Consider the following 15040-nt stretch of genomic DNA (forward strand, 5'->3'; position numbering starts at 1 on the left):
TGCCTTTACATAAATGTTTCTAGTTTTCTTTTGATTATCTCTTTGGCTACTTTTATTTTATAACATTTTCTGCAGTTGGTTTCAAGACATTGTTAGTGACATAAGCATCATGTCGACATTTTGATTAATAATCATGTTTGTAAAGTCATATCTAAACACACACAACATAGCCTAGATGTTTTATGTTTTGGCCAGTTCCAATATCGCAAAGCACTGCTCTACTCATTATCATCGGGAACACCCAGCTACAAGCGGTCATGTTTAACAGTAGACTGACGGCTTCCTTTGAGTTGCTCCATGAGGCGGACAATGTAGCGTGCCTCACGTATACATAGCCCAGGCCTACATCCGTTCTATTTCCCTGAATAAAACTTATCTTAAATTGATCAGTCTGTTCATGGTGGATGACGACATGGCCCATGGAGTGAGTAGGATTTTCAGATTATATGTCCATCAGAAGTAATAAAGGGAGCTTTTGGTTCAATAATTTAACTGTTGGGCTTCATTAAGTGGTAGTTTATCACGCGCGACCTAATTAACATCAGGTAGGCCTAGCCTATGGGGCTATTACATAAAGCATAGATAGGATAGGCTATATGCTTTGTTAGTAATGTCTGATAAGACCCCGAAAGGATTTTAACGTTATTGAAGATTCGGCAGAATATCTTGAGTTGTTACAGTAGCCTATTTCAGATTAGCCTACATTATGCAGTGGCAACACTGCAAGTTGGCCAACAATGTATATCTTTACATTTAGCCTAACAGAGAAAATCTCTCTTTGTGGTCTCTCCTAGACCTAAAAAAAAAAAAAATATCCTAGGTCTAACGGTTAGAAACAATAAAGATGGGTTAGGCTATCCTTCCGATGTCAACAGCAGTGATGAGTAAGCTTTTCGCAATGCCATAGACCTACGTAAATATGACTCCATAAGGTCCGATATTATGAAACACATAATCTTCAGAAATCTACTCGTAAGCTTAATAACTACACATCTTGAACGAGCAGCGAGCGCATTCTCGACTGGCGATGCGCGCGCGTTTGAATGTCCTCAGCCTAGAAAACATGGCACTTTTCACGTAGCGCTGCGCAGGAGGCACTCAGTTTAAGTTGGGCTATCTTGCCAAAAAGTAGTCTGCCGTGCTGATCCCAACACCACAGCCAAATGGACGACAACCGTGGAAAAGACAACGCAGAATATGCTGCTGAAGATAAAACAATGTGTACAAGACGTGGCTTTGAAGGGTGGGTTACCACAAAATCGAACGAAAGTGTAGTTGACCCAGGTGGAGATGTCACAGGCAGAGGATACAGCAGGGGCCGGGACCTGACCTCGGCGAGTGCAGAGAAACCTGCTGCTGCTGAAGACGTTTGGAGTGGGGTTAAAAATTGCCCCTTTAGGAGACATTACAAGCACAGGCCAAAATCCAAGGAGCACAAACGTCTTAACACCCACAAATTAGTTTTGCATTATATAGGACCTTATATGAACACCTATGGCCTCTGTAAGGTGGACAACTTTCTCGGGAACAAAATTGGTGATCGTATTCTACAAGAAGTCAAAAACATTCACCATGGTGGGAAAATGCAAGATGGAGAATTAGTTTGTCAGACTCAACGCAAAAACAAATCTATTCGAGGGGATACAATTACATGGGTGGGGGGGAATGAAGAAGGATGCGAAAATATAGGGTTTCTTCTAACAAGAATGGACAAGATTATCATGCACGCCAACGGCAGACTGGGAAATTACAAAATTACAGGGAGACACAAGGTCAGTATGGATTGTATTGTATATAAAAGCTTCTCTAAAATCTTCTTTATTTGTTGATTGTTTGTACGACTAACTTTTTATGAAGGCTTTGTTAGCATAAATAGTATTGTATTTCAGAGTTCAGTTCAGAAACTACGTCATTATTTAATTTTGACTATCCTTTCCCATTTCTCCTTCAGAGATGTGTAAATCATATGATTTTTTTTTACTGTAGGTTATAGGTCTGCATAAAGTTAATCGTAATTGCTTGTCCGACTATTATAGGCTATTAAACAACGGTGGGACCCACTCTTTTCTGCATTTCTGGCAGTGTGCCGCGCTCATGTTGAAACGCCATACAGTAGGCTACGTGCATGCTGCGAGGAGTACATGCGTCTAGTGGAGTCCTCAATGGCGGTGGGCACGCCTTGCGCTTTTGACACAACCATTATGCTATTTTCATCTACCATGGCTACAGAAGAATTGAGCATGGTTCCTATTGCACAACAACTACAGTGATGATAGCCTACGCTTAGACTATAGGGGAGTAAAACTGTTGTCAAGTCATCCACACACAATACAAAGTGTAAGCTTTGTGTTACAGCGTGCAGGCGGGACACTTGCACGTTATGCGCATATAGATTTTCAGGTGATTTTTATTGTGATTATGTGGACAGAAACTCACAAGACATTTTGCTTGTGAGACTTTCGCTCTGAATCTATTTTATATCTAATCTATTCTTGCATTCAACACACTTTCGCGGCTCTGGCAAGAGTTTCTAAACACGCCTCTTTGGAAGTAGACTAGCCTACTACACATCCCGCACGTTCCACCGATTTGCAGGTGTTCGCATCCTCCATGGGTGGTCTTTGTGTTTTGATAATTAGTCTACATCTCTACGCGTTCAAGTCCAGCAACATTCTGTACTGGGTTCAATTTGAGCCTTAGCTATGCACTGCATGCAGATTTGTTAATAGCATACAATTGTAGCAGATGATGCTCAGTATATGCAACGTTAACAACACTACAGACGCCGAATCACAGAACAGACTGAAAATGCCATTTCTTCAACAAAGGTTGCACTCAGATTTGGAGCAGTTGGTTGTGGACCAGATTGTACCATCGCTGTTGGACCAAGGTTTCTTTTTCGTTAACAACTTTTTGGGAGAGTTCGTTGGACACATTGTTTTGGGTCAAGTGAAGAACATCCACCACGCAGGTCTTCTGAAAGACGGACAGCTTGCTCGTCGAGGCTTCGGAGTTTCCAAGAGAAACTTAAGGGGAGACAAGATTGCGTGGCTTACTGGAGCTGAAAAGGGATGCGAGGCTGTCAATTTTCTTCTGACGTTAATCGACAATTTAATTTCTCTTTGCATTAGACAGCTTGGAATAAAAATTCGCGAGCGGTCGAAGGTAAGCCACTGAGCATCATCTCTGCGACTATGCCAACTGACTTGAACAGAAATACTGAAAGCCTACTTTTGGAATTGTTTGTGATATAAGTTAATATGGTCTGGTTTAGCCTACAGTGGCACACACATGCAGGCTACTGTTTTATTTGGCCTCATGTTTCATGTTACCAAACTGTTTTGCTCTCCTGTCATGGGTTCACTCTTTTCTTTTCTCATGTTTGTATTCAATTAAGTAGCCTACAGGCATTCTGAAGTGGCCTGTCTAGCCATATGAAGTGAGACACATTAATATCTCTGGCATATCCAGCCTTTGGGTGTCATGATCCATACATGATATGAAAGCTGTGCTGCTGAGAAAAACAGCATGTTGTTGATGCATGTGGATGAAGACCTGTCAAACCACGAACAACAGACCTCAGAGTCCTACATGACTTCCTAAACAGACGAGATCTGGAAGTCCAAATTATGGCAGGAGTAGGAAGATCTTGAGTTTCTCTCTCTCAGTATGAGTTGCAGGGTATTTCCTCATAGGCCATAACATCAACATCAGAGCTGAATGTGTTTACATCCTTCAACAATCTCTTGGCGATTGCCTGTTATCTCCGTTTCTTTAAGGAAATACTGATATCATAGAATCAGCTTCTATTTGAAGATATGTATAATAGTTATTTGCAAGGAGGAAATACAAAATGGCAAAACATTGTGTATCTGAAGTCATGGAGGGTGAGAAAGTAGCCTACTTTTGACTTCTGTAACATATAGATGTATTTGGCAGTAGTGTGTCATGTTTCTCGCTACATCAATTTAACTGCCCTGAAAATCACTTTAATTAATAGATACGTACTGTTATGGACATCCAAATAATAAGCCAGTTAGCATTGGACTGCCTGAACAGCCTACTTGATGTAAAAGACCCAAAAAAGAAACTAAAAGTAATTTGCCACAGTGACCTCAAGTCCTGAGAGCTGATGGAGAATTAGAAAAACATAGTTTTTTTTACACACTCGGATCATTAAATTTCGCTAAAAAGTTAGCCTATCTACGGTTCACATGTCTACAACGGATGACATCCAGCTAAAATGAATGTTTGTGATGCTTTGGGTATAACTCATTGTTCACCATTTTACTCACACACACAGATCCCACGATGAAAATGGTGAAAAAAACAACAGCTTAAAAAACTGTGATGAGAGGGCTTGCTGTTGAGCATGTGCTCAGAGCCACAGTCTGTCACGCTCAACACGTAGCACTGTCATTAAACCTTCATCTGTCTGGCCATGAGCCAGACCTCCTCCCACTCTCTTCCTGTACCCCTCTTCTCTCTCTCTGTCAGCCTTTATCTTTTTTGCTTTTCTTGATCTTTATCACTTATTCCCACTCTCTCTCTCTCTCTCTCTCTCTCTCAATGGACCGTCTTTTAGCCTCTTCTCTGTTTTGTTATCCTTTACTCCTTTACTCTGTTTCTTTCCCTCTCTCTGTAGTCCCTCCCCCATCAAGTTTACAATCTGACATGACGACAGCACACACGTATGCAGCCTTCATTGTGGATGTGTGATTTGTGGTGTATCCCCCCCTCTCACAAATGTAAACAGGAGAACAATTGAATGGCGAACGCACGCTCGGTCCCATGTTGCATCTAGTGACGTGAACATCTGGGGAGTTTATGGGGTGGTTGCGTGCAAGTCTGCACAGTTCATTGTAAGACTACCGTGGGTTGTGCAAATTGAGCACATTATACCCTGCCCTCGGATCCTCTAATCTATCACAGTAGATGTAAAACAAGTAGTCAGATAAATGCAGACAAATAGTCAGACAAATCATCTCACAAATTGTCTCATGCAATTATGTATGAGATATATTGACAGCTTGCTATGTAAATATGGCCCAATTTTGTATTGTAGGGTTACAGTAATGATGAGTGGAAGCACAACATTCTCCAGGGATTTAGTTTGGAATATTATTCCAAATCACCAATCCAATATCACTGCTTCTGTGTCAGCAAAGTCAAATTGTTGACAAAATCATTGACAAAGTTTAGACAATTTTATATTTGTTGTGTGCTTGAATAAGAATAAGCAAACATCTCAGTTCCTGCAAGGGTTAAGACATGCTATGTTTACTGTGCAGTGTACAGCTGACAACAGAACAGCTTGTTATTCATTTAGTGCACTGGAGTGTGTTGCAGGATTAACATGCATGTTCATGTCCCTGTTCTGCTCCATGTTTATTTCAGATGATTTCCAGTATGCTGACAGCACTCGGGTCTGAACAGAGTTAACAATAGATTCTTTTTTAAATTTTTTCTTTGTATGGGAGAGGAGCACAGCAAACCCTCTGACATTTGTCTCCGGCTTTGTGCTGTGTCGGCAGATAAGGAAATACCTGTGAATCACGGCGAGAGGCCCAGATTCCGGCTCAGATTTATGAGGCACGTCTCGTGTCGGCCCCTGCCGTGTTAGTGATGTGGGTTTCGGCTAATCTGATGCCCTCCGACCCTGGCCCAGTGGGGAGGGGACCGGTTAAAAAGCTTGCAAACCGGTGTGCGGAAAAGGAAGTTCTGTTTCCTGTTTGTATGTGTGTGTGTGTGAGAGAGAGAAAAATAAATGAAAGGTGCTGATTAGTTATTGCACATGGGATAGGCCTCATCATGGGTCTATGTGGGAGGAAGTATCATTTATATGGAAGGTTTTACATTACATTTGGCCGACTACAAAGCGACTTCGGCAAGGGAAACAATCAAGGCAGAGTGCGATAAGGACAAGTTAGTGCAGCAGTGAGCAGAAGTTAGTGCTACTTCCATACAGTCAAGTGTCAGTTCTAGTCAGGTGGTAAGTCTAGTTGTAGGTAGTGCTACAAGAGGAGATACTCTCTGAAGAGCTGGGTCTTCTTGGAGAGTGTAGTTTACTATCTAATCCAGTTAAAGGGGCAGTTCACAGGTTAGCCAGTTTAACCCCACATACATTGTCATCATATTAAGTGCTTGACTGGATATGACTGGGACCTTCAGTACATGATGCTAGAGACTCAGGAGACAAGACCCTCGGTTTATTTCACATGCACTCTCATCAGTGTGAAGGATAAGAGCAAAGCTTGTTTTAGTGTTTTTTGTCTTATGCAGGGACCTGTATGGTTTAGCACTATCAGTTTGATATTCTCTTTGTTGAAACATTGATTTATGATGATGTGGTCGGTTGTTTTCCTGGCTTTCCTTTCCTAGGAACCCACGGTGTTTAACCAGGAGAAATGTGTACGTGCAGATATTTGTGTTCCCAGTGCAGTTTTTCATGACATGCATTGCATCATGTGCCAGATACAATAGAGCTCTCTGTTTGAGTCACTGGAGTGAGTCTCAGTCTTCCTCTTTTTCAGACCACTAAAGCCAAAAGAGCTCTCACTGCCTCTCACTGCTTTTACTTTCTCTTCCCTTTCTGTTTGAGTAACAGTCACACAGGCTTCATTTGAAGCTCTGCTGTGAATGAATGAGAAAATACTAATATAGTCTAGACAGTGAGAGTAAAGTGGCATCTAAAAAGGGTTAAGATAAGTAAAGAATGTGGATGTCATTGCATAGTAACATTTCTGGTTTCATTAGCTAAATCCATTTAATGACATTAAAAACAGTATTATGGTTGATCACGTCATTTTTTTTATACATGAGAAATGAGAATATTAGAATGGCAATATGGCATTTGTTTGTGTATTGAACTACTCACAGTAGTTACAGTGTTGTGACACATTGCAAATGTTTTTTTTTTTTTTGGAACTGATACTAGGACCACTTTCATTAGGTCCACATGTAAGATTATGCATGAAGTACGCTAAACAAACTCAAAAACTCCCATGTCTGTTTCTCTGTGTTCTTTAGGCAATGGTTGCCTGCTATCCAGGAAATGGCTCTGGTTATGTGAAGCATGTAGATAACCCCAATGGTGACGGCCGCTGTATTACCTGTATCTACTACCTGAATAAAAACTGGAATGCCAAGGTGGGTAGCTATGACCTCTATTTCAGATTTCTGAGTTCTTCCCTCGACTATTCTGGTGTGTTTGCATTGATTTTTCCAATGAAAATGGCCAATCATGATTGCTGTAATGTTTAAAACCTCTATTTTGACATCCATAAACAAACATTTGTATCGAACATTAAAACAACTAATTTCATGTTTTATGGACAACAAGAACATTTCTAAGTGACCCCAAACGTTTGAATGATAGTGTACAGCAGTGTTTCTCAAAGGGTGGTCCGCAAGCTATCCAAAGTGGTCCGCGAGCAGACGTGGTAAAATATAATATAGATGACTTGTTTACAATATTGAACCAACTTGAATGTAAATTCAAACAGTTCTGTAACACTGTCTATGTAAGATATGCCAGTTTAAATCATATGAATCCTCTGACACAATAAGCAAAGTGCAAAGACAATAAGCAAGGTGGTTCAGTGAGTAGGCCTATTGTGTAGGCTAATATACTGTTGAAGTAGGTCTAATCTTTTTTTTTTTTTAGCTAGGTGGTCCATCCGTTTGTTTTTTATTGGTTAAGTGGTCCTTCGTCTGAAAAAGTTTGAGAAACACTGGTGTACAGTATATCAAAGCTTTAGAACAATGAGCCAATGTGCCTTTTTTTCCCCTCAGGAGCATGGCGGAATCCTGCGGATCTTTCCAGAAGGCAAATCCCACGTGGCAGACATTGAGCCCCTGTTTGATCGGCTGCTTCTATTCTGGTCAGACCGCCGAAACCCTCACGAGGTCCAGCCGTCCTATGCTCAAAGGTATGGATCTCACCTGTGACTCACCTGTATTTACTCAATGCTCAAGATGTCAATCAAGCCTTGACATTGGTGTTCAGAATCTACTAAAACTAAAATACTTTATAATTTTACATTAATTGTGCTGTACTATATTTCTGCTATAATATTCAATTAGTAAGGTTAGAAGGGACTCGCACAAAAACATATATCACTCCCAAGTCCAGAATAATTTATGGTCTTAAGTTTACCTGTGCTCCTTAAATCATTCCCAGTTCAAGAATCACTTGAAAGATTTAGCATGTTTTCATAATGTGTTAAGAATTTTGTAAGCTCATCGATAATGTTACATCTTTCATCTTAAAAGTCAAGGCTGGAGATTATAATTAGCTTCCTTGCCAGACGTTATTGACACAGATTGGGGTGCTCTCTCTAAGGATTTGTTTAAGCACTTTCCCATGTTTGATATTTATTTATTTTGGGTGGTATAAATATAATACATTAAAGGTAGAGTCTGTGATTCTCATCCAATACACTTTAGGGCAGATCAGATTCACTGAATGGCTTCTCATGGTCATCTTGAAATCTTAGTTGCATTCTGCAGTATTTTAGTTATTGTCTGACAATCATGCTGGCCAGTGTATAGGTTGTTGATAGGTGTGTTTGTATAATTTACCTAAAGCAGGTGTGGCCACTAGTAAACAAAGCCAACATGACCCTTGTTTTGTGTCAGTGTTGGCGTGGGCAGCCAAAATCATAAACACATAAATTCTTCAAAGAAACATAGTGGATATCAGTACAGGGAAGTTGTTATGCTGTAAATGCACATTAACAGGTGAAAGATGAGACTGCATAACACTGTTTTCATTGGTATTTATAGATATGAAAAGCTGGTCCCTACCTGTTGACAAAAGATGTTCAATATACAGTACTTGCAAATTGTAAATGTATTTTAATGGAATCACAACGCTGCACTATTTTATAGGACATTATTATTATACTTATTAAATGCATTATCTATATTGGACTCACCTTTGCAAAAATACAGTGAAACAACTGGAATCATAGGGGTAACCTTCAGTGCACAACCTGTTCCATTTTAGTTGTTATTTGTATGTATACTGCCCCTTAGTGACGTTTTGGTGGCATTACAGATAGCATCCATTTTTATGTCACCACTGGTTGTTTACCCTCTTTTCTACGACGGAGTATTAGGGCCACACATGAAGGGGAAAAAAAATTGTTATGACGAGATTAAACTCGACATGTCGATTTTAAAGTCGCCATGTCGACATTAAACTCGACTTTTCGAGAAAAAAATTGAAATGTAAGATCGACTTTAATCTCGACGTATCGACTTTAATGTCGCCATGTCGACATTAAACTCAACATTTCGAGAATAAAGTTGAAATATCATGTCGACTTTAATCTCGACGTAATCTCGAGTATAAAGTTAGTTTGGAGAGAGAACGACCGCTCGAGACGATTGAAAGGGAGGACGAATGAAACATGCAACTAGTGCAACAATGATTCAGAGTGTTCGAGTGCAACAATGATTAGACATAGGACTATATCATGTGGACAAAACATATTAACCTACTTTGCTCAGCCAAATAGGCTACTTTGCTGTTAGGTCCTATCACGGAGTTACAGGCGATACATGCGATGGTCAAAAGTAGCCTAAACGTCATTAGCGGTTTATTTATTTATTGTAGGCCCATTATTAAAGTGTTGTTTTTCATCTAAAGGTTCAACTGCATACTAGGCGCTCTCCCCAATCCTAGACTTTCACGTTGCTTGTTTGTAATGGATGCAAAACAGCCTATTGCTGAATGTCTATGGAGGGACGAATGAAGCTGTCCTCCCGACCACCCCATGTAGGCTAGTACCCTACATGCACACATATGCACAGCCTAGTGCATAAATAAAGTGCATGCACACATATTCTCTCCCGGGATCAAAATAGTATATATGCTTAGGCTATACCTGTGTTTCTAGCCTCCTATAGGCTACGTATTGCAGGTGAGACATGGAAAAGCAGTTTTAGAAAAATGAGTTTTGCCATGTTATCCTATGGAGAGTGATGGCCTGTGGGTCATGAAGGGCAGTTATTTGGATGTGCAGTGGCCTTACCCACGTAAAAACAGAGTGAAATAACATTTTGTATAGAAACATTATATCATTGGATACATATATTTGTCTAGCTATTTAGCCTAAACGGCATAGTGCATGGTATTTCCATAACCACGAGACAGCACTTCACGATGACAGCAATGAGTTAACAGACAAGACGCAATCTATCTGAATATCTGCAATCTAGCAATCTATCTGAAATAATACATTTTTCATGTAACATAGGCTATTGTTTATTAGTGTAGGCTACATAGCTTAGGCTATGTTTAAACGGTAGGGCCTATTGCGAGTTTAATGTCAGCATGTCGACTTTAAAGTCGACACGTCGAGATTAAAGTAGGCTAGATATGATATTTCAACTTTATTCTCGAAATGTCGACATGGCGACTTTAAAGTCGACACGTCGAGATTAAAGTCGACATTACATTTCAACTTTATTCTCGAAATGTCGAGTTTAATGTCGACATGTCGACTTTAAAGTCAATATGTCGAGTTTAATCTCACCATGGCAAAAATATTTTTTTTCTTCATATGTGGCCCTAATACTCCGTCGTACTTTTCATACGTTGGTGTCAACACTTTTATTGTCTTATTTATTTTTAGGAAGTGGTTGAAACAATGCACCAAAATATTATGAACATATATAGCATTAATCCTTAATATTCTAACAGAGACACATATAACATTGAAATTGACATTGATGAAGTGGTATATCCATATCTGAACTTACAGTAGAGAACCAATGAAATATCTAGTTTTCATAAGCAGTAGCCTATGTCGTATATCTATGTATATATATATATATATATATATGTATTTATTTTCAAAATAATTACACTAAATGTTTTTCATATCAGTGCTTGTAAATAATGGCTTGAAAATAGAGTGTATGTCAAACATGTGTATGTTTTCTTTCACAGGTATGCAATCACTGTGTGGTATTTTGACTCCGAAGAAAGGGCTGCAGCAAAAAGAAGATTCAGAGACTTAACAGGTATGACTGAGTGACTTTGATCATTCGCCGAATGCTTAAATGAGCTTAAATCTAAAATAATACTTGGATAAATATCAGAATGTTAATGTTTTGCAACAATGCAACAAATTAAGCTGCAATCGTTGCATTGTTCTCCAACTTCCCTTGATGCTGCTGTTCTATTTTTCTAGCTTTTGTCAAATGTATTTGATTCATTTCCTGTGATGGCCCTGTTGATTTGATTCATTTCCTGTGATGGACTTGTAGAGTGTTCGATCTTCCTTTACTGAACTTCTGCGTTATGGATACCTCTTCCTCCAGGCTCGTCTGGGCAGGATGGCATCACACCCTGATCCACAGATGCCGGTGTGGACTGAAGTGGCCACATGTGCAACTGTTCTCTGGATCAGAAAGTGGGGAAAGTCAGCGAGGGTCTTTGAGACCCTCAGTTTTCTTCCCCCAGTCTGTCCTGATCTCTGTGCTCTGTCCCACCCCCATTATGGTACAAACACCTTCCTCCCCCAGGAAGGAGCGAAAGGAATGACACACATACATTTTCAAACAGGGTATTCATTTTTTTTTTTTATTAATAGTATACTTACTCTGCAAAAAGTGACTGGCACTTACTTTTTGTCTTGTATGTATTAGCATGCCATTCAATTTTACATTAAACAGTGATATCTATTGGGATTTAACAAATTGAAACTGTAAGTTTTGCTTCATGTCGAACTGTTCGATTGAAGCTCTGAAAAAACAGAGCTGATGAAACCTCCCTCTGAATGACAAATGGTGCACTGCACCTAAAAACAGCCTTGAAAAATTTTCCAGTAATGTAATGTTTATTTATGAAGGACATTAAGAGTACATAATGTCTATTCTAATGAAATAGACCGTTATTAAGGTCACATTAAATAACATAACCATGCTATTTAGCTTTTTATCAGTTATTTGTTGACACCAAAGGAACACTATTTAGATTAAAGTGTATACTTTTATTAATGTTGAATAATTATATTTTGCATCAACTCTGAGATAATGCCCTCTATCTCCCGGATTTTTACTTATGTTTGTCCTGTTTGATATGTAATATGTATATCTAGTATAAGCACTGCAAGTTTGTAATGGCGTCTGTTAATGCAGCCTGCAAAATCAAAGTGTCAAAATGACACGTAAGCATTAGGACATATTAATACCGGTATTGCCTATTTGATTTTGTTCTGTTGCTTTGTTTTTCTCACTGTCTGGCAGTGCAGTCCATGATGATTGTTGATAAATCACTGGTTTAAGTGACCAGCTCTGTTTACTGTTTACCTAATTGACATGATTTGCCTACGTAGGGGTTAGATATTATAATCATGTAATCCCTCAGCCCTCCACTGTGTGTTACGGAAAGCTGTTGTCATAACCACCACTGATATTGTTCAAAATCTGTGTGTGTGTGTGTGTGTGTGTGTGTGTGTGTGTGTGCGTGTGTGTGTGTGTGTATATGTGTGTGTGTGTGTGTGTGTGTGTGTGTGTGTGTGTGTGAGAGAGAGAGAGAGAGAGAGACACTGCTTCCTACCGCTATCGTCCATGGTTGATAATGCACTGAGGCTCCAGGAGTCAGCTTGCATGCAGGTCAGCAATGCTGTGCTGGTGTTTGGCTTGTTTGGTGTTTGGGTGTGTGTGTTTTTCTGCATTTGACAAATAAAAGTAGTGTTTGGGAAAAATGTGCCTATTGTGTGTCTAATATGTGTTATCAAATACAAATAAGAAATGTGAAAAAAGACAATTAAACACAACATCGCTTGTTGACAAACACACACAGACACAAATACACAGACACACACAGACACACACACACACACACACACACACTGCATTATGAGGCTGAGACAAATGGCACACACAGACAAATGTACACATAGGTTTTCATAAATAACACTGTATAGATAATAACAATTCAGGTAATAAGGAAATGTAGAGTTCAACTAAGAATATTTTGTTTGATTACTGAATATTTACAAATGCAAGAAATGCATTTATCTCTTCGTTTAATAAAATCTATATTAAATAAAATTATTAGCATCTACTTCCTCATAGTTTAAATAAATAGGAAACAGGTTAAAATGTGGCAGTTTTATAGCCTACTTCAAGGAAAAGGGATATATATATTGCTGTGTGTTCCAAACTGCTACACTAGGTGTCACTCCCTCTCTATCAAAAATTTTGGAATTTCATCAACCAGTTCCGAGGAGAGCCTGACTTTCAGAACTGCCTCAGCTTGTAGATGACAGGGTTCTCTGGCTATAAAATGTTTCTGGATGTGCAGGAACTTTATTGGAACCTTGAAGGTGACGCATGTAAAAGTCTTTGGTTAATACGATTACGATACGATAGATCGGAGATATGGAGGTTTTAAAAAAACTTTATGTATGTTTTGGAATTTTTGTTTTTTAAAACTCACTGTTTTCAGTCCTTGCTGCAGAATATTTGCATAAATGCATCTAGCTATACATTGAGGATTTTACCTATGAAGGCCTGGCTGAAAAATCGACCAGTATTCATGTGCATTCATGCAGCTTGTGTCTAATTTAGTCAAATGACCAAGAACAGAAGGAGACATATTTTTCAAAATAACTTCAGCATAACTGTCATTGTTTGGGTATATATGTGTGTAATAAGTGTACATATTTTGGCAACAGAAATATCAAACTTGACCTTTAAGGTAATTTCATTGTTTTGTATTTGTAGCAAGTGTAATAAAAAAGCATGACATAATTTAATCTTGTCATAAATGTAATCTTAAAATGCCATGGGGGCTGACATGAAATGATTGACAATTTACACTCAAACTACCGGCATATACCACAAAATCCCTCTGATCGCACAAGTGTATATGAAACATTTCTGAATATTTTTCTAGAAAATCTCCAGGTGCTCATGTATTCACATGATGACTCCGGTGAGGACCCAGGAGAGAGAAAAAAACAGAGCTGACCTAATGAGTTTGCCTTGTGGTCCGTAAACACCTCTCTCGCCTTCCAAATATGGACACAGAGCTGGAGATAGACAGCTGGAGGTCATTAGACCGGCTCCAGGTTTGAGTGTTTTTTTCTCTCTTTCTCTCTCTCTTTCCTCCTCTCTCTCCCTCCTCCTCTGTCCTGTGATCTATCATTCATGGGCTTCATTTAAAATTGCGTAAAATATTTAAAGTTGGTTGAATTCGGCTTCGGCGGTGACCTCCCCTCCACGCTCTGAGCCAGGGGAGAGGATGGAACGAGAGAGAGGCTGCACTGAATTTGACAGGGGAGGAAGGAGGAGAAGAGGCAGAATAAAGAGCAAAAAGATTTGGTGGGTAAGGCTGTATGCCTTTGAACAAAGACACAATCCACTGTTCAAAGGTATGGAGAAATCCTGAAATGGGCAGGAATCTGGTTTTCAAAGCAACCAATGGAGGAATATCACCTGTAAAATATGTATAGATTTTACATGTGTGCGTGCGTGTACTTCAAATACAGCCTACAGACAAACATGAAATATTTAAAATAAAACACTTCTAAAATGGTATGTTTTCTTTCTCCCCGTTTATTTAGCTTTGCCGCAAGAGTTACAGTGGAGTCAGTATGATATGGTGACGGGATGACGGTGCACATCGCATGGCGGATTAGCACAGTGTCTTTTTAAAAAAAAAAATCTAGCTAAGATTATCAAGAGGTATGGTGTAGCATTAGAGATACCCGTGCTTCCCTCACTGAAGTTCTCACCCCCTTGGTCGCTGTGACATCCTCTCCCCTCCATATACACATCCCCACCACTACGAGTGGGAGGCGAGGGGGCCAGTGGACACCCAGACAGACATTGGTGAACCTCAACCAGTAGAGACCAGAGGAGAGGCATCACTGAGGTCAGCCACAGACTTCAGACTTCCTCCCTCTGTCTGTCCATAGTAATCAAACTGTACCTAAAAGAGAGGATATGTCTCAATGTTTGCCCCACCATGGAAGGACAGCAAAATAAAACAAAACAAAAAAAACGCCAGGGCGTT

At 39.6% G+C, this 15040-nt stretch overlaps 1 protein-coding gene across 2 annotated transcripts; it reads left to right on the plus strand.

Moving 5' to 3' along the window:
* Positions 1-988: 988 nt before the first annotated feature.
* egln3 (egl-9 family hypoxia-inducible factor 3) lies at positions 989-12726 on the plus strand. 2 transcript variants are annotated; one of them, XM_076300621.1, is made up of 5 exons: positions 989-1772; positions 7030-7149; positions 7795-7931; positions 10961-11034; positions 11335-12726. In XM_076300621.1, the coding sequence occupies exons 1-5, from the start codon at positions 1164-1166 to the stop codon at positions 11364-11366; spliced, it is 972 nt and encodes a 323-aa protein (XP_076156736.1). In that variant the 5' UTR covers positions 989-1163; the 3' UTR covers positions 11367-12726. The 2 variants fall into 2 exon arrangements, with proteins under 2 accessions (XP_076156736.1, XP_076156737.1); XM_076300622.1 differs by lacking the exon at positions 989-1772 and adding an exon at positions 2407-3165.
* The last annotated feature ends 2314 nt before the right edge of the window (positions 12727-15040 follow it).

Source organism: Alosa pseudoharengus, unplaced genomic scaffold (assembly GCF_046254945.1).
Source record: "Alosa pseudoharengus isolate Yale_2024_CS ecotype anadromous, Long Island Sound unplaced genomic scaffold, YU_APseudo_1.1 YU_APseudo_1.1_scf_22, whole genome shotgun sequence".
In the NCBI taxonomy this organism is placed as follows: Eukaryota; Metazoa; Chordata; class Actinopteri; order Clupeiformes; family Clupeidae; genus Alosa; species Alosa pseudoharengus.